General features: G+C 47.9%; 1 protein-coding gene across 1 annotated transcript in view; it reads right to left on the bottom strand.

Moving 5' to 3' along the window:
* MAN1C1 (mannosidase alpha class 1C member 1) overlaps positions 1-26,627 on the bottom strand; it is a 61,980-nt gene that overhangs the window by 23,983 nt on the left and 11,370 nt on the right. The window contains exon 3 of the mRNA XM_061373620.1: positions 18,574-18,670. Coding sequence (XP_061229604.1) covers positions 18,574-18,670 — 97 coding nt within the window. The remainder of the gene's footprint in view (positions 1-18,573; positions 18,671-26,627) is intronic.

The following is a 26,627-nucleotide window of genomic DNA, read 5'->3' as shown; positions in this document are numbered from 1 at the left end:
GGGTTGTTTAAACACCCCCTGAACAGCGGGCATGTGAAGAACCGCAGGCTGTGTGCTCGGTACAAGGCTCTTGTTGATGTTCCCTTCCTTCTGCACCAGCTTTGAAGCAACTGCAAACTGCATGGCTGCCTTCTTCCTGCACCCAACAGCGTCCATCGCAATAGCGAGAGCCACCACGGCAGCTTCAGCCGTCATGGGAATGACAGGGAACAACCTCCACAACCACGCAGAGAGCAAACTGGGCACCAGGACCCTGGTACCTGCCAGGACAAGGGATGCAGAGGAAGCATCCTGACTCCCCTGTGCACACTGGCACGTTAATTCTTCACTATAGGAGCATCTTCCTGCTCAGACTTTGCTCCATCACATCAGGACAGAGCTCGTGATACAATGTCCAATGGCTCTGATTACACTCAGCTGTCAAAAGATGGTGCTATATGTGGTTTATCACAATGTACAGGCACCACTTATAAAGGTGGTGGTGATACTTGCTTGACATGCTGCTTATTTTGAGAGACATTAGAAAACAATTACCTTTCCAGATCTGCACGTTGTAATGTGAGGGATATAATCAAAGGGGAAGCAGCTTCAGAAGGAAACGGAGTCAAACCCCACTCTGTCACTCTTGGCTGCTGCTGACACTCCCCACTCTACGTTACTGGTTTCAGCCTCATTGTACTCTCTCTGAGGGAGTTTTAATGTAGAAACCATGAAATTCCCAAAAGAAACCCTTCTGGAAGTACCCAGAAATGGTAGCAATGACTGAAGCAGGATTCCGTGCCTGAGATTCTACCTGTCCCCACAGATCTAAGGCCCTGTGTGCTATGATCCTGCTGCAAAACTGGCTTCTTGGGGTGGAGATACACCTCAATTAGGAGAGGCAAGGTCACTTCATCACTGCCCAAAAGGGAAGGACAGAGGTCTGGAATCCACACCAGCTCCTACACCGCCCAGTGAGAGCCCAGGACCATCCTGAATAGAAGGAGGAACCTTGCACTGGGAATGGTGGGAAGAACTGGGACCTCAGGCACAACACAGGGGCATCTCTAACTGGAGGACTTCATGGCAGCTCTGGTGGCAGCAAGCAGCAGGGCCTGCAGTTCCAGCCCTGAGGGAGCAGCAGAGCACCAGAAGCAGCAGCTCGTGGTAGCAATACAAAGGTTCATCTCTTCTTGAGCTGAAGGAGGTCCTGTACCACCCCGTCCAAGCCCCATGTGCGTTTGCTCTTTTGAGCATGAGAAGAATGGAGACATCCACGTTGGCAACAAGGCTGCTCTGTTCCCACTCCCACCCACCCAGAGCAATGAGCATCCAATGTGAGCGCTGCCACAGAAACCACCAACAAACATCCCATTAACTGCTGCCTGTGAAAGGTGCTGAATGGGGCACTCCATGGGGAGGAGGTGGCACTGAACACACCCCATTCCTCACAGCCTCAGTGGGAATGGGCTTTAATGCTTGTCTGGAGGAGCAAGACCATGCAAGCAACTCAGTCTCAGGGTGGTCTTTATGGGAATTAATGGTAGTGCTATCTCTGAAGAACACAGATGAAGGCTGGCTATGAAGTGACAGGTTTGAGGTGCTGCTCCCAACCTGAGCAAGGATTGTCAAGGGTGAAAGCCTCCATGTGAGGTGAGTGGAGAACCTCTGCGTAGCACATAGGGCCCCTCTGCACGTCAAGCACAGCCCTGCTCTCCTCCAGCATCCCACAGGCCTGTGCCTGGAGCAGAAAAGGGAACAGCTTTCTTCTCAGCATATAGTTTAAAGGGAGGCCATAAGGGCTGATCAAAGGTGGAGAATACCTGCCCTACCTCCTGCCTAACATGTAAGGGCTAATTGACTTGAAAAGCACTTGCAAAGCACCAAGCAGGGACTAAATACAACCCTGGAACGATCACAACTGCTGCTGCATTTGTGAACTTCCTTTTAGCTCCCCATTATCTGCAAAGCAAACCCAGCAATTTAAGCAGAAACAGGCCAATCAAACCCACCAGCATCACGTATGCAACAGAAACTGCATGCTTGATGCTCAGGCAAGCAATACGAGTTTACATTCGACTTGAAGCTTTCCTGAGCCCATGTAAATTCAGCTGATGTGAGCACTTTGCATCTGCTCACGTTTACAAGCCAGGCTTCCGCCCATAGCAAGGGGTGCCCACATGTTGTATCAGGCTAGAACATTGATCCAGGCATTGCTCCCATAGAACAGCTGAGCCCCTCCATTAGAAAGGGCCCAAAGGACAGGATCACATTCTTTAGGAAGATGATCTGCAGAGCAAAAGACAAAGTCTTCACCCTGAAGAACTGCCTTTAATCAGGAGACTGTGACATCAGCCTGGGTTTAGCACTTTCTCCATCAGTCTCTGTGGGAGCTGCACACAACAGGAGACAGTTTATGTCAGAGAAACTTTTCCTATGGCTCCTTGCAGCCAAGGTCAAGACCTTCAGCTTGCAAGGACCTCTGCCTCCTCTGCACCCTGCGGGCAGGCAGGAGCAAGCTGAGCTGCACAGTCCTGGGTACGCTTTATTACGTGACTGAGGAGTGAGCAGGGACTGAAGGGAAGCACGGAAATCAGGAAAGAGGAAGAGAACCGGGCAATGAAGAAAGAAAAATGAAACCCAAAGAGACTGCAGAGCACTTGCAAGAGCATCCAGGATCTTTTCAGTGGCACCAGGAGATAAACTGTGGTTTTTGCTGTGCTCAGAAAATGGTCTGTCTTCTCCTGCTCTTATCAGTTCCAGCTGCCAAACTGCTACCCATCACAGAGGAAACCCATCCACCTTGCAGCCTCATGCCATCCCCTCAGCTGATACAGTCCAAAGCAAGCCCCATCACACTCCTTCCAGTGGGAACAGGGCTTGGGGTCTGTAGGCTGCTCTAATGAGGTGTCAGTGAGTCACTGACAAGAGAAGAGACAATAGTCAGGCAAGAGAATGACTCACTGATAACAAAGCACGACTCATTTACCTCGGACCTACCTCAAGAGGGGTTGTATTAAGTAGGATGCAGAAGAACAGGCCCAAAGAGAGGGGGCAGCCAGTCCAGCAGCTTGCATTCCACTCCAGAACACCCCTGTGCCATGCTCCCTGCACCAGCGCATACAGTTATCAAGACCTTGCTCTTCCTTCTGCCCTTTATGGTACCTACCCTTTATGGTTGGAGCTTGATGATCTTGAGGTCCTTTCCAACCCTAACTATTCTATGATTCTACAGGCTGAGGATCTACCTGTTCAAGTCCTTTTGCTCCCAGACGTAGCACAGAGACCTGCAACTGCTTCTCCCAATGGCTAAACAAGGGGCCCAACCCCAGGACCTATTCAGCCTCCATAGCTTAGCAAACGTTGGAATTTCCACACCAAGTGGAGCAGCTGTGATGGGAGGGACAGAGAAAGTCGCCTTCCATCACTCCCTCCTTCCCAAAATAGCCAACTGGGAGTATCAGAGGCCAGAAATGAGACTTGAAGGGCTCCCAGCTGCAAGTCTGCCCCTTGAGAGTCTTTAAAAAGGCCGCAGAAGCGATGCTTCAGCAATGGGTAGCTGAGAGTGGGGTCTTTAATAGCTTTCTCTATCAGGAAGGAGAAATGCCTTTTAACAGCCGCTAGGTGCAAGGAGTAACGATGGACTGAGCGTGTGCCTACAGGCACTGCCTGTGCTACACTGGATGCAGTGCCAGGATTCCTCAGAGCAGCTTCCAGTGTCTGAAGGGGGGCTACAGGGGTGCTGGGGAGGGACTCTTCATTAGGGACTGTAGTGATAGGACAAGGGGTGATGGGTTAAAACTGAAACAGGGGAAGTTTAGATTGGATATAAGGAAGAAATTCTTTCCTGTTAGGGTGCTGAGGCACTGGAATGGGTTGCCCAAGGAAGCTGTGAATGCTCCATCCCTGGCTGTGCTCAAGGCCAGGTTGGACAGAGCCTTGGGTGACCTGGTTTAGTGTGAGGTGCCCCTGCCCATGGCAGGGGGTTGGAACTGGATGATCTTAAGGTCCTTTCCAACCTGAACTATTCTATGACTCCCAAGCATCTTCACTAGCTTTTCAACACATCTCCCTGATGGGAGGATTTAGCTCAAATAAAATCCTACTTTGTGCCATATCACCTGCATTTAGAGAGTCCCATAGCCCTGCTGTTGCTTCACCTGATGCTGAGTTCTCTGCCACAGAGATGGATGGAAGCCCAACCTAACCTCACCAGCACAAGTATTCAGCAGGCAGTGGCAAAGCACTAGAGCAAAGAGGTTAAGCAATGTCATCTCGGATGTCATGGAGACTAAGACCCAGGGGGCCTGGCCCTGCCATTTGGCAAATGAGCCTTTATGAAGTTCCTCAGCGAGCAGAAACCAAATCCTTCATTTTCAACAAAGCCATTTAACAAGTCTGTACAGTAACGCACTGTGCCAATGCTTCAAACGAACAGCACAAGTCATTAGGAAGCTATCATACTTAATCTTGCATAGAGCGGGCCTGTTTATATGCTACAGAGCAGAGAGTTTCCAATAGCTTTTTCTGCAAACTTTAATAACCAAGTTTACAATTGAAAGGCAGGAGTGAAAGGGGGAGGAATTTAGATCAGCGCAATGTAAACCTAGATCAAAAATGAAAGGTCTTGACTCCCACTGCTCTGATGTCAGGTCGGATTTGTCAAAACAGAAATTAGAGCTGAAATCTTGTTTGGAATAAAAATGAGGATGCAGTTCCTACGAAACACGAAGCACTTGGTAACTGCTAAAGCACAAAGGACTCCAGTCGTTACCGTTGTTTATCTTCACCTCTTGGGGTGCGGGCGACGCAGGGCAGAACAAGAACCGAAAACACTGCGGTCCCTTCTTCTGGTTATGCTGGCAGCGACGGCTTCAAAGGCTGGGACTGGCTTTGATCAGAATCAGTGCCTTGTTAAAACAGGACTTTGGAAAGCGACCCCCTCTGAGCGCTGCTGTTCTGTTCCTTTGCTCCCTTTTCCTCATTGACAGCGCTCGGAGATGAGGCTGAACCTGACGTTTATCCAGAGCTTTGTGCGAGAAGCCTGGGAGCCGGCTGGGATCACATCACCAGATGCTCCGGTGGTGGCACTCTGTCCAGTTCCTCACCTTGGCACTGGGAAACTGAAAACCACTGCCCAGCTTCTTGCACAATTCCCTTTGCAGCAGAGGTTTGCCCATGCTCGCTGCGGAGTGCTCTGCATCAGGCAGCACAAGGAGTTGGCATCCTGAGCTCCTTAGACAGGAGCCAGGTTTAGGCCAGAGCTCCCTTCCTGCTCTGGGCCTTAAGTTTCTTTTCCCAGCAAAATAACAGGATGCATTTATCTCCAAGAGGAAAGAGTCCAGATAAAGGTAACGTGGTGGTTGCAGGAATGAAGAGATTTACAAATCCACATTGGAGAAGTGCTGCATCCGCTGACCAAAGTCTGTTCTACTCAGTTCCAGCGCAGCAAGACAAGAAACAGGAGTCAACAGTGAGGCACACGCTGCCCCTCTGACACTAAGGGAGGTGTCCCTTATCTGCTGGCCTGTCCCCCAGTCCGCTGCTCTCTCATCATCTGCCTTCATCACTTGAGTTTATCCACCATCGTCTCAGCTCCTGTTTCTGCCTCTGCTCATAAGCACCCTGCAGGACCTGCTCATCTCCCCCCACACAAAACCAATCCCACCAGCTGACTTTTAACCTGTCCTGTCGTTAACTGCCCTCAAGCACAGGAACCTCCCATGAGGCATCAGCGCCCGGAGGGATGCTCTGGTTCCAGATGATACTCTCAAGCAGAAAACCAACCTGCTCACATTCCACAGAGAATCAAGCTGGCTTCCAGTGACCTCTAGGATGCGGCTGGTGCTATTTATTCATCTGACACAAACAGAAACCCCAAATGGAACTAGGAAACAGGTTATGGGCCTGTTCAGGAGCAAAGAACTACGTCTTTACAAGTGCCTCATTATAACCCAGTCCTTCAGCTGCCTGTGAACAGCACCTATGTACTGCAGATGATGCCTGCAAAGCCAGTTCCACCAGAGCTGAGTTACAGCCTTGCCACTGCCTCTTAGTTACTGAGGTTTTTGTCCCTGAACCTGATAGTTGTAACACAGAGTAACTGTATTCCCTTTATGTAAGGCAAACTCAACAAATTGCATCTGAGTAACAAGGTAGCAGTGGAGAGATAAAGGGGACAAAAAGTAGCCCAATTACAAAAGATCTATGTTGGTTTTTTTTTATCACCACATTCTGCTGCAGACTACAAAAAAAATATAATCCATTAGCTTTTGAGCAACCTCATTTTAATTTCCTTTCCAAAGAAACCCCTGTACCTGTCCTTCAGGGACTCCATCACAGAACACTTCATACCCAAGGTTGTTTTCTGTCTCCTTCACGTTAATCTCCCTCACCCTTCTCTGCAGATATTGGTTGAAAGGTTATCCCCCAACCATCCTCACCCCTGATGTGCAGAGCAGGGGGTGAGGATGCAGAAAAGCAGAACCCACCATAGGGAGCCTCCAGGCAAAGGCAACACATGGGCACTGCCAGGCTGCAGCTCACCAGGCTGCTTGCCTTCAGAGCCTGCCTCTCCCTGCTGCTTGTCCTGCCCTGCAGCAGGGGCAGCAGACACGGTGGATCGTGCTGACCAGCCTTGTTTCCTTGATGCTGACATGCCACCTCTGATCCCTGCCATATCGTGATTCCTTACAGGTTTAGCTCTGGTGGCTGACAGAACCATGGCCCTGCCTTGCAGGCTACCAGCTGGCTCTGATCTCTTCAGCTATCAATCATCTGATCCCAAGATGCTGATTTTCCTGTAGTTTGGGAAGAAATATTTTGTGCATCTACTGCAGGGCATCACTCAACATAATGCTGAAGTTATTATTGTCACTCTGTGAGCTTCATAGGCTGAGAAAGTTGGGGCTGTTCAGCCTGGAGAAGAGAAGCTACGTGGAGACCTCAGAGCAGCTTCCAGTATCTGAAGGGGGCTATAGGGATGCTGGGGAGGGACTCTTCATTAGGGACTGTAGTGATAGGACAAGGGGTGATGGGTTCAAACTGAAACAGGGGAAGTTTAGATTGGCTATAAGGAAGAAGTTCTTTACTGTAAGGGTGGTGAGGCACTGGAATGGGTTGCCCAGGGAAGCTGTGAATGCTCCATCCCTGGCAGTGTTCAAGGCCAGGTTGGACAGAGCCTTGGGTGACCTGGTTTAGTGTGAGGTGTCCCTGCCCATGGCAGGGGGGTTGAAACTGGATGATCGTAAGGTCCTTTCCAACCCAAACTATTCTGTGATTTTATACCTAAATCCACTCAAAACCTAGTCCTATACACTCCAAGGTGGATACTATCACACTTGCTCCAACTAAGGAAAGACCAAAGTGCTGATCATTCCCTGAAAAGTTGCTTAGAAACAGGAGAGCTGCTAATACTGGAGCATGTGGCTGGGAAGAAGCAGAGCCTGTGGTACATCAGACTGTGCAGAGGTAACACCACCTTGAAAGAGCCATCTGCCAAGCAAGGATGATGCATCTCCCACCTAAAGGCAAGAGATTTTGAAGACTGGCATTAGGGAGATGGCCCAAACGTCTGGCCCACAAGACAGCTCAATCTGTTCTTCCTTGTCAGCAGGAGCCAGTTCACAGGGAGTGATAATGACTCAGGGTTCCAGCTGCACCAAGCAACGGGTGTCAGCAGATGTGCTGCACAGTCCCTAGGTGAATCTGGCATCACAGAGAAGCATCTTGAAGTGTTGCCTTTTAGGTTGCTATGATCAAATTTAATACAGAATGTGTTCCAGCTGGGGAAGAAACAGCTTTTTTGGATTACAAACCGCTCATGGTTTTCAAATATCAATTTCCCCTGAAGAATTAAGTCTATCATTCAAACTGAACGAGCACTGGCAGCTCTCCCCTGAACAAGTGATGGGGGAGAGATAGAAAGAGAAAGCTCATGCTCATTTAGGAACGTGGTAAAGCAGAATGTGTCTGTGGAGATCAGGCTGGTGGGAACAGGTTAGCAATACTCTTATTGCACACTGGGGAAAGAAAAAGGAAGGTGTTCAGCAGAAAAATGAATTGCTTGTCACAGTAACAGCCCTTCAGATAGTTACTTCCTTCAGTAGAAGGGGAGAGAAGACAGACAATAAGCACATATTGCTGACTGAGTCTTAAGCGTTTAATGCTTGGCAGCAGCTCCCCAGTTTAATCCTCTTCTCCCCAGTTTCTCCAACCATCTTTCATCATTTAGCAATCCTGTAACAACAGGCACTGTCCCATCACTGCGTGGCTCCAGACCTCCTGGAGCTCAAATCAAACTGTTCCTACTTGAAAGTGTCACAGAGGGGGAAGCAGTTTGACTGAGCCTCGGGAGCACAATCCCCGATAAAGGAGCGATACTGCAAATCCACTCTCCACAGTACCCAACCCATGACACACATTCTACTGCAGGCAGACTCTGCTGGCTCCAGAGAGCGCAGCAGAAAATTGAAAGCAATAATCATTCAAATGCTCCTTCGGGAAGGGAGCACTTTTTTGGGCAACAGGGCTCAGATGCCAGTGAAGTGGAGGAAATTGCTGCTGGCAAATACAGGTAATTCGGCAAGCGAGGAGTAATCATGGAGGAACAGTTCAAGAAGGTTAAGCAGAAGACAGAAGCAGCAGTACTGGTGGGGCAAACCACTGCTGGTCTCTCCCCTTCTGGATGCCTGCAATTCATTTTAACTGATAAAGGTAATCTGATTATATACTATTTATTGTTACTTCACATAGCTCCTTAAGGACTTGCATCGTTTAACGCGAGGAGTCCCAACAGGCCTGTTAAAACAAACACACACATCCTACCTGCAATTATTATCCATGGGCTCCAGCAGACCCAGGCAGCAGTTAATGAGCAGAGACTGCTCATTCATCTTAGAATTCCAAGGAGAGACACTTTGTTATAATAAGCAGGAAGAAGGTGCTCTTCTATCTTCTAAACTCTCTTCCCAAAAAGTGGCTGTGGCAGGTGTGTTAAGACAGCCCAAGAGGGAGATGCAGCTTGTATCTCCAGACAGCAGACTTCCATCAGCAGATAAGATAGTGCTGGAAGGGCTTTGCAGAACAGACAGTGTGTTCTACTTTGGGTTCTAAAACTGCTCACCCCTGATGTGGGTTTATCTGTAGTCCAGACAAGCAAACATCACCTCTCACAGAACATTCTCAGAAATGACCTGGTCCTTAACACGAGCCCAAGCGTGAGGACAGAATTCAAACATAGAGGAACCTCAAAATAAAGTCAATGGGATTAATTATGTGTTTAGTATGCAACAGAATGGGAGGTTCTGGGCCTGGACACCTGCTATCAACCCATACCCTGCTAAGCACTCAAGTTCATGCACATGAGCTGAGCTAAGATTCCTAATAATCAACGATGACAGAATCTAAATACATGTTACTTGTGAATGCAGAGGGCCAGTGGCCCATTACCATGTCTCAGCTGATGAGCAGGAACACATCAAGCCATGGTAACTCCACCACTTGAAACCATCTGTCCATCTTCTTCCTTTTCTCTCCCATACTGCTGAAGTCCTGTCAACAAGACCCTGGCTGAAAGACTCCAAATGCTCTCCAGCATGTTGCTTGACAGGATTGGGTATCAACATAAGCTCAGCAAATTGGGAAAATAGTCTGAAATAACCAGGATGCAATCCAATAAGGACACACAATGTGTTTCACCCTGAGGGAAGAACAACGAACCATGAAGCATAAAGAATACATGGTTTGCTCCAGCAAACGATGTTGAGGCATCAGCAGATCACAACTGCAGCTCCAACCAACAACGTAGTAATGGTGCAAACTGGAGCAAACCCCATCCCAGGATGGATAAAGGGTCATGGAAGGGCTCATGGGCTCCACTGCACCAGCAGAGCCTCGGCCAGGGCATAGACTCCACCAAGAAACATCTGGCTCATTTGGAGACATCATTGGGGAGCAACAGCAATGAGAAGAAGGCCACTGAACGTGACCTGCAGTTAAAGCTGGAAAGGTCTGGGGTTGCTCAGCCTTGAGGGGGGAAGACTGAAGGGAATTTGGCATTGTTTTGCAAAGAAGCAGAGAGATGCTGCAAAGCAGAGGATGGCAAATCCTGCACAACACAGGGGAGGCCAAGCAGTCACAGCTTAACTTCCCCCAGGAGAGGGAGGTCAGACACCAGTGCAAGCTTTAAAACTGGAGAGCACTGAAGCAGAATGCCTGTGATGACTTTCCAACACGGGGTAGCTTAGGGATAGCTGAAGAAGGGAAGGATTAAACAACCTCTCACTGTTCCTATTTTATTCTGTGATTACTCATCAAGCTGATACGAATTGCAGGTCCCCAAAAAAGCCACACGAAGATGCCCCTCCTGAGACGCACCAAAGTGATTCCGAGGGCAGGAAGTGCTATGTCAAATGCTTTCTGATGGCTCTATTCCCTGCAAAGCCCCAGAGCTACCTCAGTGACAGAGCACATCACAGTTACAATTTTGGATGTACACAGAAGTCAGGAAATTAAAAATGCCGGTTCCCACAGCAACCAGGATGCAGCCTGCCAAGAGAGAAGGAATGTTCTAGCCTAGTCAAAAGGTGTTAATTCTAATGCCTGAAGGCAACTTCCACTTCCAGATGCCTGAAGAAGGCCTCAGTGAAAGCTCTCTCGATCCTCACTTTCTTTGTTCCCGAATTACCTGCCCTTGCTTGCGGAAGACAGCACAGATTTGAGTTTGGAAATGAAGATGACAGGCAGACAAACCAAGGCTGCTGCGAACACCATCACCAGGAATGCCGTGATGCTGGAACACACTGTTTCCACACTCTATGTGCTTTCCCATCCTTCAGCTCTGTGAAGCAATGATACCCCCAATAATAGGGCAAGAAAGAGGCATAACTCAGGTGTTCTTAACCTCATGTTTGTACTAGAGTGAGGAAGTTATCGGTATACTGAGACTGGTATGGAAATAACCTCTGCCTTTAGAACTTGGACCTGAAATACCTTCTTTTCCCTGCACTGGGTTTCTTCTCCTGGTTTCCCTTTGGGAGCTGCATCACAGGGTGGCTTAGGGTGCAGCAGATTGTTTGAGAATAATACATCAGAAGAAGGATGAACAATTTTAGTAAGTCCAAAAAAAATCCTCCCTCTTCTTCACACTGATGCCTCCAGCAAAGGCTAAAGGGATTTTCTTGAGCTTCCAAACAATTCTCTCTAGCAACAAAACAATCCCGGGAGGCTGAAAGGGGGTATGTTTTAAAGGTATAAAGGTCTTCAAACGACAAATGCCTTCCACAACATTCTGAACACATAAACCCAACCTTGAAACCCGTGACAAACCTGGAAGTTGGCATCCTAGAGGATGATGTTAAACCTACCGATCAAGTGAGATAAGAGACTGCCCATCACAGAAGGCAGTAGATATCTATGAAAAAAAACAATTTGGAAACAAGTACCTGGAGAAATTCTAGAAAAGAAAGTTCTGGAGCAGGAGCCATTTGAGATGTGACCTCCTAAGGGTGAACAGAAGAATGTCAGAATCTAGCAGTAATCCAGATGAATATCTAATGAGATACATAATGAATGAGGCAAGAAACTTCAGCAGTAGCATAAAGAGAGATCCAACACAGCTTGTGTTGGAAGGGACCTTAAAGCTCCTCCAGCTCCAACCCCTGCCACGGGCAGGGACCCCTTCCACTGGAGCAGCTTGCTCCAAGCCCCTGTGTCCAACCTGGCCTTGAGCACTGCCAGGGATGGGGCAGCCACAGCTTCTCTGGGCACCCTGTGCCAGCGCCTCAGCACCCTCACAGGGAAGAGCTTCTGCCTAAGAGCTCAGCTCAGTCTCCCCTCGGGCAGGTTCAAGCCATTCCCCTTGGCCTGTCCCTACATCCCTTGTCCCAAGCCCCTCTCCAGGTTTCCTGCAGCCCCTTTAGGCACTGGAGCTGCTCTAAGGTCTCCCCTTCAGGAGCCTTCTCTTCTCCAGGCTGCCCCAGCCCAGCTCTCTCAGCCTGGCTCCAGAGCAGAGCTGCTCCAGCCCTCGCAGCATCTCTGTGGCTTCCTCCGGACCCGCTCCAACAGCTCCCTGATAAAGTAGATATGTTCTAAATGTGAACTTGAACACAGCAAAGCAAGCTCTGAACCTGCCTCAGCTCTTCGGAAGTTTCAAGAGTGGAAAAGGAATGAATTAAAACCACAGAAGATCAGTGGGGTTTTTTTGCTAACACGGTTTATAGCCACCCATCTCCTCTGAATAAACACGGCAAAGCTAAATACAGAGGGATACAGATATGAAACCCAGAAGCCTCAAGATATTCCCAACATAAAAATGCAGAGCGAAAAGCACATTTGAAAATACTCTGCTCTTGCTCTGCTCTTTTACATAGCGCACATCTTGCAGGTGGGCTCGTGCCTGCAGCAGACACTATGGAAAGCATCTGACTGCAAACGGTGGCTGGAAGACAAAGAGCCCTCAGCATTCCCGAAAGACACATTCTGACCAAAGCAGGGGTTTGTGTGGAGTCAGGAGCTCCAAGCGTGGCATCCAGCTCCCTACGGGCTGTGTTACCACCAAGCTGACACAGCGGGTGCCGGGAAGATGTTGGATGAAGCCAGTTGGAAGAGCCAAAGCTCCAACTCGGCTTTCGCCGTGGAGCTGCCACCAACGCCTCTGTAATCCAGCGAGGAAGCGGTGAGCAGTCCAAGTACTCCCACTCGCAGCTGCCTTTTAATCACACGCTCGATATCTCTGAAGATTAGACAATTATTTCCGCATAATCAGGGTCCAGAATGAGGCACAAACAACATCCATAACGGGGTGATTAAACAGAAAGATGGGAAAAGCTTAAAGAGAAGTTCCCTTAAAGAGAGATAGTTACAGCCTGAACCCATCCACTGTGCACACGTGGCTTGCTTCCTCCACGCCACTCTATGTTCTGCTCCGCAGCATCTTTCAAAGGGGCCCCAAAGAACGCTCTCTGATCATACCATCTCCACACAATTTCCTTCCTTTTTTGCTTTTGTTTGCTGCTTTAAGGGCTGTTTTCCTAAATCTTCTTGTTTCCTTCTCCTCCATTTCGCTGTGCAAAGTAGTTCTGACACATCCCAAGACATTCTCCTACTGTAAGGCCTCATTAAACTCAAAACTCTGTTCAGGGTCAATGGAAAGTTCATGAGACTCGTAAGGAAGCCTGGGATGATTAATGGCTTTACCCTGAGACAACGTGAAGCTTGCCTGGCCTCCTGCTAAAGGCAGGCTCAGACCAAACCCTTGCTGTCCACTCCATGCAGCTCCCCTCATACGTGAAGGGCTGAACACAACAGGACACTGGAGCACGCGGCTGCTCTTTGCTTCTGAGCCAAGGTTGCTCTCCATGGGGTTTCTCGAGTTTGTTTCTGTTTCTAAGATGTTTTCTCATCTCAGCTGAGGGGAGATGAATCTATTGGGTTCAAATACATGATTTTTGTCAAGAACTGCTGCCACAACAGAGCTGAGCAGGTCCAGCTCAAGCAGAAGTGTCTGAAGAAGGCCCTAGACCACTATATGAGACATTAATGGTTTTTTTTTTTTCTGTTTAAACTCTTTAAATGACTGTTTCAAGCTGACAAGTTACAACCTGAGCCACTGTAATAAGCTTAAATCTCTACACGGGTTTAGGGCTCAGTAGAGCCCTCATGTTTGAGCTCATGTTTGAAACAGTACATCTGAAGGAAGCCACCATTCTCAGCATGACCCAAGGTGAGAGCAGAGTGGAACGCATCTCCCGCAGGATGTATGACAACCTCGTGTCTGGAAGGAGTGATCTTTGGCAGGTAGTAAGCAGGGAAAAGAAACACATGACAGGCATAAATGTCAGCTCTAACATGATTCATATGCAACCAATCTCCAACAGTTTGGTATTTGGAGGATATCCTGATTCACTGCTTCCTGCTGACAGGAAATAAGTTTGCTGCTGCAGATTTCAGTGACAGTAAAAGCCAACATCAACTCAAAATGCCCTTCCTGAAAGTAAGAATCAACTGGCTAACATTATGCATAGAAAGAAGGATGATGAAGTCAGGAGCAACAGGGCTTTGGCAACACCTTCCTTGCAATACGTTTTTCTCTTTAAAGAGCCCATGGAGCCAACCATCCAGTGTCATGTGCAGCAGGAATAATTCAGCATACAAATTCAGAGAGCAATTAGGATTATTGTTATTATTATTTGAATCACATAAAAGGACACTCCAGGGGTTTGTAATTTTGTGATCACAGGGAAAGAGCCTCACAGGCAGGGCAGAAAAGTTGCACCAAATGATGGCACAATTGGAGGTTACCATTTCTGTTCTGGTAGGGAGGATATGGCTAAATTAATATTTTCATGCAATTACGTTTCCCATGTTAAATATTCATACACCAACTCCTGTTGCTTCTAATCGAGGTGGGCACATTCCCTGCCTGCTTCATGGCTTCTGAGCTAAACCATCAATGAAGGAAGCAGCTATTTGGAAAAGGCTTGGCTCAAGAGGCAGAACTGGCTGCTTGGAGGGACTAACCCTGGGATGCAAAGCCTTTTGTGTCCAACTGGGTCCAGCACTGGAGTGGCTGGCAAAGAGCTCTCTACCTGCTGAAAGGAGCTTGGTGTGCCAGGTCCTGCAGGGAGATGCCACTTGGATCTCCATCCAGAGCATCACAGTGCAGGGGAAGTGCGGTGGGATCGCACTGCATTTGCCAGGGAAAAAACACCTGAAGGTTTCTGAACGCCAGGATCACCTTGGTACGTTCTAGAGGCCTCCCTGGACATACCCACGTGGACACTGCTTTTCTTCCCCAGCGCTTCAAACCCTTTCTCTATCCTGGAGAGCCAAAATAGCAAAGTATTTCCAGGCAACCGAGCCCAATGACCTCTTGTGTGCAAAACAAACTGTCAGGACAGCTCAGGCCAAGGTCTGAGCCCAGCACACAAACACTTTTCCAGGAACTGTTATCCATCCTGCGCAGATAGCCCTGGGTCACCACGCAATCAAACGTGGCACAACATCAGGATGCAGCCGAAACACGTTCCATCTTTTAGATCCAGCTGCTCTCAGGTCTTTGCCACCCAGGTCTTGTGACCTGGCTGCGTCCTAGATGCGACGGTTGCGACATGGATTCACCATCAGATAAAGCTACAGAGCCTCACAGCGATGCACAAATTCAGCATATGCTGAGAAAAGCAATGGCATAATTTTAAGTATGATTTCAAGTGGAAAGAGGGGAAAAAGGGGGGGGAACCTAGTTAAGGATTGCTATTTTTAAACGAACATTAATACACTAATGTGTAGTTCAGTGGTGAAAATGACTAACGGCACAGCAAGGTTCCATATTTACTTGCTGTCACTGATTTCGGAGCAAATTGGCTCAGGTTAAAAGTCAAAGCAGGATTCTTCTGCTGCCAGCACTGCACACTTCAAGAGATATCTGAAAATCAGGCTTCTTACCTTATCATTGTTAAAAGACTGCAATCCAAATGTAGCTGACAATTCAGTTGATGCACGAGCGGAAATAGATGCCAGCTCACTCTCCCATAGCCAGAGAAACTCTGTAAAGCTAACAGGAGTTTAAAACCATTTTGTCAGAAAAATTAGTGGCTCTGACAGGCGCAGGGAGCAGGCAGATGAGAATACAGCCACCTAATGCTGGGTACCACAGGGACAAGAGCATCACAAGCATCTCTCCAGCAGCCTCACTCCAAGGAATTCAACATAGTCTAGTGTGAGATGTCCCTGTCCATGGCAGGGGGCTGGAACTGGGTGATCTTAAGGCACTTTCCAACTCAAACCATTCTATGATCTTAATGCTCACAGCACCAAAGACAGCAATGGTGAGATGCTGGGATAGGAAGGGTAAAATAACCGGGAGCAGAATCCATGCCTGTGCATCTCCAGCCTTCACCCTTACCCACAGCCCAGCTATGCCGTTTTTCTTTATACAAGCATGTTTTGGGCCTGATTCTAACAGTGGCCAGATACTATGCAGGTCTTCCTTGAGCATGCTGCAGCGTGGAGAGAAATGCTGCAGATCACCCTGAAAACCCCACAGTCGTGCAGCCATTCCTACTGGAATCTTGTGGTGCAGGTTTTATACTAACAGAGATCATCCTTCCACCCTAGTAGTGTGCTCTGCCCGTTTCCATGGCATAATTTCCAGGGAAATCATCACACATCTGAAACGGCTGCAAGTATAAAACATGTTTACCCCACTGGAGGGCATGGAACGGGATGTTTAGCATGGGGCATCTTATCCCAAGCATCACAGATGAATGAATAATGCTTATCAAAGAACCACAGCTAGTGGGTTTAATGAAAGAGCTTTCAGGTTGCAATGATTATAAATTACAGCAATCAGAAGACTTCTGTACAAATAAGCTACATCAGAACATGGGGGAACCTTGATGAAATTGATGCCTTAGCAATAGCGCCTGTAGGGCACCACTCACAAGTGGGGAAGTTAAGACCAAGTCACCAGATTGAAGTCTGAGTGAGTGGGAGTAGTGGGCAGTAGTGGGTAGGGGGCAGCTCTGATCTCTGGCTATGAAGCAGCATGGAAAGTGCACAGATACCCTCTCAGATGTGAGCTGCTGCCTTCCAAGGCAGAGGAGAAAGGAGATGAACTAGGGTGGAGATACGAGAGGTTTCTGCCTGTGATTTTCCTGCCATCTGGGCAGATGTAGGGGAGGGATGCTGGCTCGGGGCTGTTAAGAGCAGCAGAATGCTATGAAGGAGCAGAAGGTGAGTGTTTACTTTGTATTTCTACTTCGATTAGAGAGAATATTAGATAAAGACCATCTCCCCTCTTCCCCCAGGCTGGGCTCCAAGGGAGCATCGCATCCACAACAGGAAAACGCATCACCCTTCAAGAACTCAACTGCTTCTCGTGCACACAAACACAGCGAAAAGTTCCTTCCCTCCCACATGGAAGCAGCTGCAGAGAAATCTCTGCTTAATATTGACACCTCCAGCCCAGAGAGCACCCGATTTGCCTCCATTACATCCAGAGTGTGGAATCAAAGATGCACGATGTGACAGGAGGGGGAAGAGGCAACAATGAAGAAGGTGAGCAGTGCCTTGTCCTCATTTCTAGAAGTCTCTGAAGACAAGAGGGACAGGGCTGCAGCAATTGATTGCCCGATGCTCCCATTCTTTCCCAGCCACAGTTACAAGGAGGAAAAGCCTATCAGGAGTCTGAAATGTACCACATAGCTTCTTTTCTGCAACTGTCTGCAAATCCTTGTGCTCCGAAGCATTTTCCTTGAGAGTGTTCACCCGCGCGCTGCAAACAAGCGGAAGTACTGCCAATTGTTTTAGCATGATAAATGCATTTAAAAGCTTTCAATGCTTTTGCCTGTTTATAGCACGTTCCTTGAGGAATTTTGACAAGTTTGCCAGAATGGAAAAGCCACAAAATGCTTAACTCCTGCTGAAGTGAATGCTAATTCACAAGTAAGAAACCTGGCTGCTCCTGGGGGGGTGAAAGGGGAAGGCAAAGGACAAACCAACCCAAACCACTGCTCCTGACCAAGTGAGGCAGGACCGGAGCAGGGGCTGGTCACACACAGCCTGTGCTGGCAGTACAAGGTCCATGTCCAGAACTCCAGATACCTCAGCAACTGGCAACGTGGCTTCCACGCAACGCACAGCACTGGACAACCAGATGGGACTTAACGCTCCTGGTACTTCTGCAGGAACTAAAGAGCCAAGTGCCTCACCTGGGACAACAAAAGGACTTGGTGGTGATGGCACAAGCAGAGCACCAAGGTTTCTCTCTGTGCTGTGGCTAAACTAAAAGCCAGCCCTTCCTCTGGCATCTCCAGCAGGGCCACCCGCCCTTGCAGTCCAGGGGCCAAACCAGACTGCTGCTCCTCAAGGTTTTGGCCATTCTAGAAGACCTGGGATGCTATTTCCACCTGCAAACATTCATTCCCACATGTACCTTTGCAGCTCCCCAAAGCTGCAAGGTAGGGCAGAGTGAGCAGAGCAGGGAAAAGCTCTGAGTGCAAATGAGGAAAGAGGCAATTTATATCCCCCAAGGTCAACAAGTATCCGACTGGAACAGGCACTGAAATGATGCAAGTGTCTCATACAGTGAAAGGTAATCTGCTAAAGAGTACAACTATACAGCTCAGTAAGCACATGGTATAAAGAACCTTTACTATTGATTCTCATGTTCAATATTTCATGAGATTCACATCTTGCTCAACAGTGGAGCAACAGGAGAGAAAATGCTCAGTTTGGTCATGTCCTGATGTCTATGAGATTAGAGAAACAGCAGCATTGTCAGGTTTGGACTGACTTCATGCTTTAACAAAGACACTGGTTGGTTTTAGCACTGCTCTCAGACATGTTTGGTGCTAGGTCTGTACACAGAGGTGATACAGGCTGGGCATTGAGGGATGTCTGTAGGAACAACAGCAATGGGATGTGGGCAGGTAACCCCTAGGAGTTGTATTGGAAGTGTCATAAAAAAGGAAAGAGGAAAGAGACCAATGGCCACCACAGGTACCTCAGTGCACTGCAGAGACAGGAACGGACATGGACGTGTGACCTCCAAAAACCCCAATGCAACTGCACCCAGCCTGCTCCAGGACTCACCAAACATGTTCCCGATGTGGCCGTTCTTGGTCAGCGGTCGCAGCTCGTTCTTCCCAAGTGCATAGAGTTTGTAGTTATCCCAAGCGAATTTCATCATCTGCAAAGACAAAAATCCAGTGGAAGTGCTTAAAAGAACTGCGAGCTTCCTGGGAAGGAGCAGGGGGTTCCCATTCACTGCTGAACCCAACGACCAACTCAGTATAAAACCTCAGTTAGCACCGAACACTGATCACAGTGATCACTCAGTGGTTTGCTGGAGTCTCAGACTCATCCTGGGCAGAACTTGGGACCGGCTCAGTCCTGCACTACCCCAATTCCCAGCACAATGGGAAGATGCCTCCCTCTCGTAATTCCTGATCTTTTCCATGGAGTATCAGTATTTCTGAATCACAGAAGCACTGGGGTTGGAAGGGACCTCTGGAGATCATCAACTCCAACCCCCCTGCCAAGGCAGGGCCACCTCCAGCAGTTTACACAGGATGGGGATTAAAATGGGCTAAAAACCTAAGGCCAAAGCTGAGGCATCCCCGATTACAGGGATGTTCCCTCCTTGGTTTTCCCATTTCGTTATCCTAGCACAAATAAAACTTGATCAAACTGCAAAAGCACTCCCCAGGTGCCCGCCTTGCAGCAGCCACACGCAGGACTTCAGCAAAGCAGCACCATGAAGGAACACGATGCACTAAATACAGTGGTGAGCAAAGGAGAAATCGGTCTTGTTTAAGGATTGCACCAAAGTTTTCTATGAATTAACTGAATCCGTTCATAAAGGAGAAAGGGGAGACCCAGGACATTTTGGTACCTTCCTATGAAACTTTCTTAAGTGAGTGGGCTGGGTGATTTTTAAGAAACCTATTCCAACTCCAACAATTCCTTTTGGGACATCTGAACTGTCCTGCCCGGGCTCAGCCCATTGACCTCTGCCTGAGGACCGCAAGGCAGTGTCCTTGTACAGGTTCCAACACACACAGCCCCAGAGCCCAGCACAGCTTTTTCTGTCCTCCTGCCCCTTTGGCTCCAGCTGGTAGGAAAACCTAAACCTCCAAGTACCCTGTGCTCAGCGGGAGGGCTTGGGATTGCCAGCTTCTAAGGAGAGCCTTAAAGAAAGCTGCCCTTTACAATTCCCACAGCCTGACTCCGAGCAGCCACAGTGACCTGCCCCTTCTTTGATTCACTCCCTGGCAGAAAGCTAACAAAGGGGAAGAAGGCTGCTTCCGAGCATTAACAATACTCTCCACTGCCATCCAACAGAGAGAAGAGACTTCGAACACGCTTCACTCAAACAAGACATTTGAGAGAAAATGACAGTTTAAGACAAATCATTCCTCTACAGAGTGCCCCTGCAACAGCATTTACTGCTCTATTTCAGCACCAGAATACGTAGGCTTCTTCGGTCTGAAATTACCAGCATCATTTCGGCTCTTATTGTCCTTCCCTTCGGCTGAGTGCTTCACACACCCAACACTGCAAGCCTCTGGCAACCTCCTTCATTAGCACACACACTGAGAGCCCCCCCCCCTTTTCAAGCATCAGCCTTCCAAAGCCAAGTTTCACAGAGCTGCTCCTGCGGATGAGGATAAACATTTGCTGAATTGATTGGTAACGTTCGGACTGCGGCACCACCAAGAGAAAGAATGTTGGGCAAACACAGCCAGCGCGGATGAATCAGTCCCTTGGAGCGCTCTGCTCCCGAGAAACTAAACCATGGTGAGGCAGGGAGAAACCTCCATGGAATCCATCAAACACACCTCCATCATCTGACCTGAGTTTCAACAGATCTTTGGGGGGGTTTTGTGGCAGCATTATTGTAAGTGGGAAGTTCTCATTCTTCATTAAGCTAACAGGGCATCCCTGCGAGAACTCTGCGCTCCCTCTGATGGTACTGATGCTTGCATGTCTCAGAGCTTGATCCTGAAGCTTACTGCTGGGAAGATGGTGTTCCTACAATGACAGTGAGTGATGGGGCTCGTGCCCCAGGCAGGAAACAGCTAGGCAATCTATTTGCTTCACTTCTCTTCTGTATCAGAGCTGAGGAAGGAGGACCCACCCTTCTGGCACACAGACAGCCTGGACATGGACAGGATGTGGAAATGGCTCTGTTCTGCTGCACGAAACTCATGTTGTAATTCTGAATCAGCCTCATTTTAAGCTGAGTACGAAATTCATGTCCTTCCCTCAACTTTAACTGCTCCATCCCAGCAGGGCTGAAGCTCCTTCTGCAGAGCCTGCACCAGATGCAGGCCCCTCTGCCCCATTCCTGGCTCTCTGCGACCAGCTCACTGGCACCTCCATCACGGGCAAAAAACTACCCCAGGTTTCTCTCCAACAGCCCCTTAGATCCTACCAGGGCAATTCCTTCCTCTCCTGCTGTCTCCTGGCACAGGGAGGAGCTGCGTGAGGCTGCTGCAGAGTCCCTGGAGTGACTCATTGTCACTTTCATCATTTAGGCCATTACTGTTTCTTGTGCTTTGAATTAATACATTTATTCTTTGCCTATTGAAGCATGTAAGCTGCATTTGTCACAGTGCTGCAAAAGTTCCACTACAAAACGATTTCCTGGGCTGTGCTGGCTGCAGTGTCTAAAACTCCCCTTTTCTCTGTTCTGCCCTGAGCTGATCATCAGGCAGAGGATGGATGAGTCTCTGCCTCACCAAACTGACAGCTTTCCTATACGTGAGCAGGATTTTGCTCACTGCTTTTAAACCCTCTGTGTTTGGGAGGCAGGATGCATAATGTGGTACCCTTCCATTTCCCGAGATTAAGCTTTCCTCCCTCTAATGATGGGTCCAAAAGCAGCAACGGGAAAAGTTCAGAAGCCAAAAGCATCTGCACCATTCTGCCCATTCTGGCTTTCTGCAGCTGTCTTTTCAATCCAAATTTAGCAGTTCCACTTCCAAACCACTACAGAGATTCATCAAGTTTCTAAAAGTGGGGACTCCACATTTATATCCTGCATGCAGGACTGAGATGGAGCTTTCAGAAGCTTTGACAGAGGTTCCGAATGCCGGGCTGAAAGAGAAGGGGATGGATCTGAGAGGTGCAAAACTGCACAGCGAGGTGCTCAAGTCAGCTTTGCGATGAGATGCCAACGTTGGAAGCGAGTATTTTATGTCGTTCTCGTCATGACAGATCACAATACATCAGCATTAGCATTATGCCAGTTTAGATCTGAAAAATGACACCAGAACCACCAAAATTATGGAAATAGAGCCATAATTTTAGATTTTGTTCTTACCAGTGTGCCATCTGATAGACAATCATCTAGCTGGCCCTGAGACTCGACTCACCCTGGCTTTCAGCTGATCTATAGCAGAGACTGCCAAATTTATAATGGAACTTGTCAGGTTGGCTCTTTTCTATAACCTGAGAGGGAGTTTTTACCTTCAGAAGTTTCAGCTCCCGGCCAGATGATTACCTGTTAAATCAACTGCAAGGAGCTAAACTGAATTCTGCCACTTTGATCATTCAGGCCATTACCTTCTCTTGTGCTTTGCTCCAGCCAAGCCCAATAGAGACATCACTCACAAGCCCCCAGGTATGTCACAGGGGCTGCAGCCTGCAGCCATGCGGAGCCAGGTACTGAGGGCAGGGTCCTGCACCAAGCTCTTTGCTGCTTCAGGGTCTTCAACTGCATCTTAGCAGGGTCCTGACACTGCAGCATTCAGGTTGCACAAACCCAGTGTAGAACAAGGTTAAAACTGCTTCCAGTGCTTTTCTTTTCCATCTATGGAAATACTGTCATTTGGAAATCAGCTTTACAAGCACTCTCCTTTAAAATATTGGGCCAAACACTAAATGCTTGTGTTCCTTCATAGACTGCAGGAAATCACACAAGTATTTAATGCTTTCCACTGACACCCCAAACCTCTCCATCCTAATGAGCACACCACAGCAGCACCTACGCTGCTACCACAGCTTCACCCATTCCCCTATTTCCATTTGCTGATGACCTGTCTTAGAAAGAATCCTTATGTTTTCTGGGATCAAATATGCCAAATCACACACTGGAAGTCACCACTCCAGGCCCAGGAAATAAAAGCATCTTCCCTGATTTTCAGGGAACTGGAGGTCATGTTAAAATCAGACTCCAATGGAAAGGCAGTTGGGAAGAGTTCAGCCCCAAAAGGCACATAGCAAGTCCTGTGATCCAGCTGGTGAAGAACCAGGGCTCAGGATAAGAACTTGACCAAGGAAGCGTTTTCACCCTGAAGAGCTGTGCAAATGTGATGTTCTTTAACACGTAATAACTGAACCACTCACAGTCCCTGGTGTCCTGTACCTGCAAAACACAGAGAGATGAGGAGGGAAAAGACCAAATCCCCCCCTTTCTCACTCACCCTCCTTTTGTTGGCAGGAAGGTCTCAGTCTTGGAGCATTCCCACACAGCTCTTTGATTAGCTTTGTCCATCTCGGCTGGGATAATTCACAAATGCTTAAAAGATGCAGTCTAAATACAGCAACCAACCAGCCCTTTCCATGTACTTCCAAGGAACATTGCACAAAGCCATTATTTTCACAAGGTAACCACTTTTGTGGCTCTTTAATCTCGTTTCTTCAACTCCCCTTCAAATATTAAACCATTAGGCTAGCATAGAAATTCCCAGGGGGGCTGTGAGTTTGTTGGTGGTGGTTTGGGGTTTTTTTCCAAGTAAAAAGGGGTGGTGGGTGTAATTTTAAGTATTTCTTTCCCAATTGCATTTCTTACTTGTTTTTTCCCACCTCAAATTACCAGAAAGGTTTCTCTTCCTTTCTCAGCAGGAGGAAGATGACTTGTCATTACTCTCAATTTTAGGACCTGTTCTTTCCCATCTCTAACCATCCTGCTACCCCAAAATAGCCCTTGTCTAGGCTGGAGTTTTAACCTGCAATATAATGCCATTTTCCCCAGCTGTATAAAAATGATTTGCCAGATGCAGAGAAAAAGAGGAACCAACTGTCAGTCTTGCAGACAGTAAAAGTCTGCCTGAACACATCAGGATGAGCCATTTCTATTGGGAATGATGGATGGTATTGTTTTCTAATCAGACTTGCATAAATGTGTATAATTCAGGATTGACTGTGGGAAAGGTAATGGAACAGCACCATGTTTATTATCTGCTGCTGCTTCGACGTTATCATATGGAGATATATATATACACATCTCCATACAGGCAGCATGGCAGAATGTTACACAATACTAGAATTCAATACGAAGCTGAATAACTTCTCAGGACACTTCTTTGGGACATTGGGCTTAGAAAAGCTTTTACATAACAGCAAAATAAGAACAAAAAGGCTGCGTGTTAACTCCAGGTGATGGAAAGGTTCCATTTAGGCAACATTAAAATCCACTCACCGGCTTTTCCCTGCCGAGTTTCCGAGCCTGTTCCTCACAAAACACAGTGCTTGAGCACATGAGAGACGTTACCAAGCAACCCAGGGGAACGGACACCAACACTGATAATCCATTTGGAAGTAATTACCTTTTATAATTAAAGATTACAGTAAATCCAATAGATCCCAACAGGAACTTGAGCAATTTAGAGACATGCTGGTTTACAGCATCCATGTTAGCTTCTGCCTTGGAATAAACCAAAGTGAACAGCAGATGTTTTCAACCATGGCTTTCACACAACTGGTAACTCCTGAGAGCCTCATGTCAGTGTCCATCCAACATGATCACATTGATTGAGCTGATGGTAAAGGGATGACTGCACAGGAAACCTGAGGCTGTTTGTACCCAACAGCAAAGCCAGGTGGAGACAATCTCATTGACTCCAACAGGAGGGGTATTTCCTTTCTGCTTCCCATTCCTGACCCTTCTCATACACCCTTAGGTGTAAGAGGTGATGTGTGCAGGGGGACACTGGGATTACACACGCTGTACCAGGGCAGGAGGTTGATCAGCCCCCAGATAACACAGGACTGGTTCCTGTTGCAAACCCACCTCCTCCAAAGCAAATTCCTGCACATACACCCTTTGGAATGATGCTCAAAGCTCAGGAAAGCCTCTGCTCTCTGACAGCTCCCTTTGCCACTGTTGTACTCGCTTGTTCCTTAAGCACGAGATAAAGGCTGGTGTTCCATAGCCCAAGCACACAGCTCCTCCCATGGGCTCCAGCTCCTGCAACAGATCCTAACCCCAAATTTCAAAGCGTGGCAGCCAACTGCCTGCAGATACAGCAGCTGATTGTTCCGTGTTAGATGGGCGACAGACACTGGCAATTACTTGCTACCCGTCGCTTCATCTGTAAGCAAATATAACCGAGCAATTCAAGCAGCGGGTGAGTGGGGCTTTGCTTCAGCTGCGTCTGGCAAAGCCTCGGCAGCTTGTTTCCCAACTTGCACGGGTGGTTTTCATCACATCGGCTCACTCCCTCCTGCACAACAGCCAAAGACACAGCAGACCATGGCACAGAAAACTGGTCTCCAGCAAAGGGGAATTCTGTATGAAGTCAGGAGAAATCACCTTCCATCAGACAGCCACAGTGTGCTGCAATAAAGGAGAGTTCCAGGTTCTGCTCCCAGGCAGCGGGTGCAGCAGCATGAAACAGAGCTCAGAGGTGCAGGGGGAAGCATCCCTCCCTCCCACCACAGCCAGGAGAAAAGCAGGACCAGAAGCCTGAACACTGGGGGAACCGAAGAAACCCAGCAGAGAGTCCAAGGTCGCCAGTGTTAGTGACAAGGACAGAAATAGAACCCAAGAGTCTTCCTGACTCACAGCCCCTGCTAGGGAAGCTGAATGGGAGAAAGAACAGCTCAAAACACAATTAAACTAACTCCTAATTAAATTCCTAATGCAACTAGATTTAACTGTGTCAAGAGGGGAAAAAATAATAATCCTTTGATAGGGCTGTCTGAGGCATTAAGACCCAGCTGGATCCAGCTGCATCTAAATCAGGAAACATGTCAGCAAGAGCAGTTGATTTTGCAGTTAGTTTCCTAATGAGATGCCAGCCTGCAAGAGGATGGCAGCGGGTCTGGGAGCGAATCTGCAAGTCTAGACCAAGGCACGGGGTGATTTAGTGGAGTGACGAGCAGAGCTGGAGCCTCATCTCCTTCGCTTCCCAGAATGAGAGCTTGTGGGAAGTTGTAATAGAAAGCAAAGGGATTTGTGTTCTCGGCCACCCCAACGCTGTCAGCCTCTGGGACTGATCAAACATACAATATCCCAGAGCATGGCTGAGCTGATGCTGTACAACAGAGCAGCAATAAACCCATGGAGATTCTTCTTATCACAGGATGGTTTGGGTTGGAAAGGACCTTAAGATCATCCAATTCCAACCCTCACATTAGACCATGCTGCCCAAGGCTCATCCAAACCTGGCCTTGAACACTGCCAGGGATGGAGCATTTCTCATGTCTTTGAGCAACCCATTCCAGCATCTCAGCACCCTCACACTGAAGAACTTCTTTATATCTAACCTGAGCTTCCCGTTTCAGTTTGAACCCATCACACCTTGTTAAGACTCTGTCAAACTTGAGAGGTGGTTTCTGTCATAGATGGACACTCAAAAGGTAATTCAGCATCCTGCAAAAACCATTTGGGTCACTGTCAAATAGCAAATCTAACTACAGCTGGTGAAGATGTCGTGCCAGCAAACATACAGAAAGGGAATAGTGACATACAGGAAAGATCAAAACTTGGAGAGGACACTTCCAGAGAGATGAGCACAAGAATCATTCCCATCTCCCTTGTTATTACAACAGAGCAAAGGCAAAAGTAGTGATTTCAGCAACATCTGTGAGTATTAAGAAATCAGGAAAGCAATTTAAGGTCCTTAAGGGGGGGCTGATTCTCTGCAGAATTTGACCTTAGCTCTCATTTACTGCTTCCGTGCATGCAGATTTCAAACCTGGAAATTTAAGTTGTGAGGATGTGTCTGCAGCACTTCAAAGCAATTTCGAAGTAGAAGGCATCAGAATGTGCTCAAGTAACAACAGGAGATGGGAAACAAATTTCTTTTTGTAAAATACTGGAATACTAAATAATAATATTCTAATATTAGAATATCAGATCCATAAAAGTGTTAACATATACCATGAACTCCATCACTCTGTGCTATACTTTATGT

This window comes from Neopsephotus bourkii, unplaced genomic scaffold, assembly GCF_033783945.1.
Source record: "Neopsephotus bourkii isolate Nb327-2 ecotype Australia unplaced genomic scaffold, CSIRO-AGI_Nbou_v1 NB_1632, whole genome shotgun sequence".
Taxonomy (NCBI): domain Eukaryota; kingdom Metazoa; phylum Chordata; class Aves; order Psittaciformes; family Psittacidae; genus Neopsephotus; species Neopsephotus bourkii.
The sequence above is the reverse complement of the archived record's forward strand: the minus strand, read 5'-3'. Positions and strand labels throughout refer to the sequence as shown.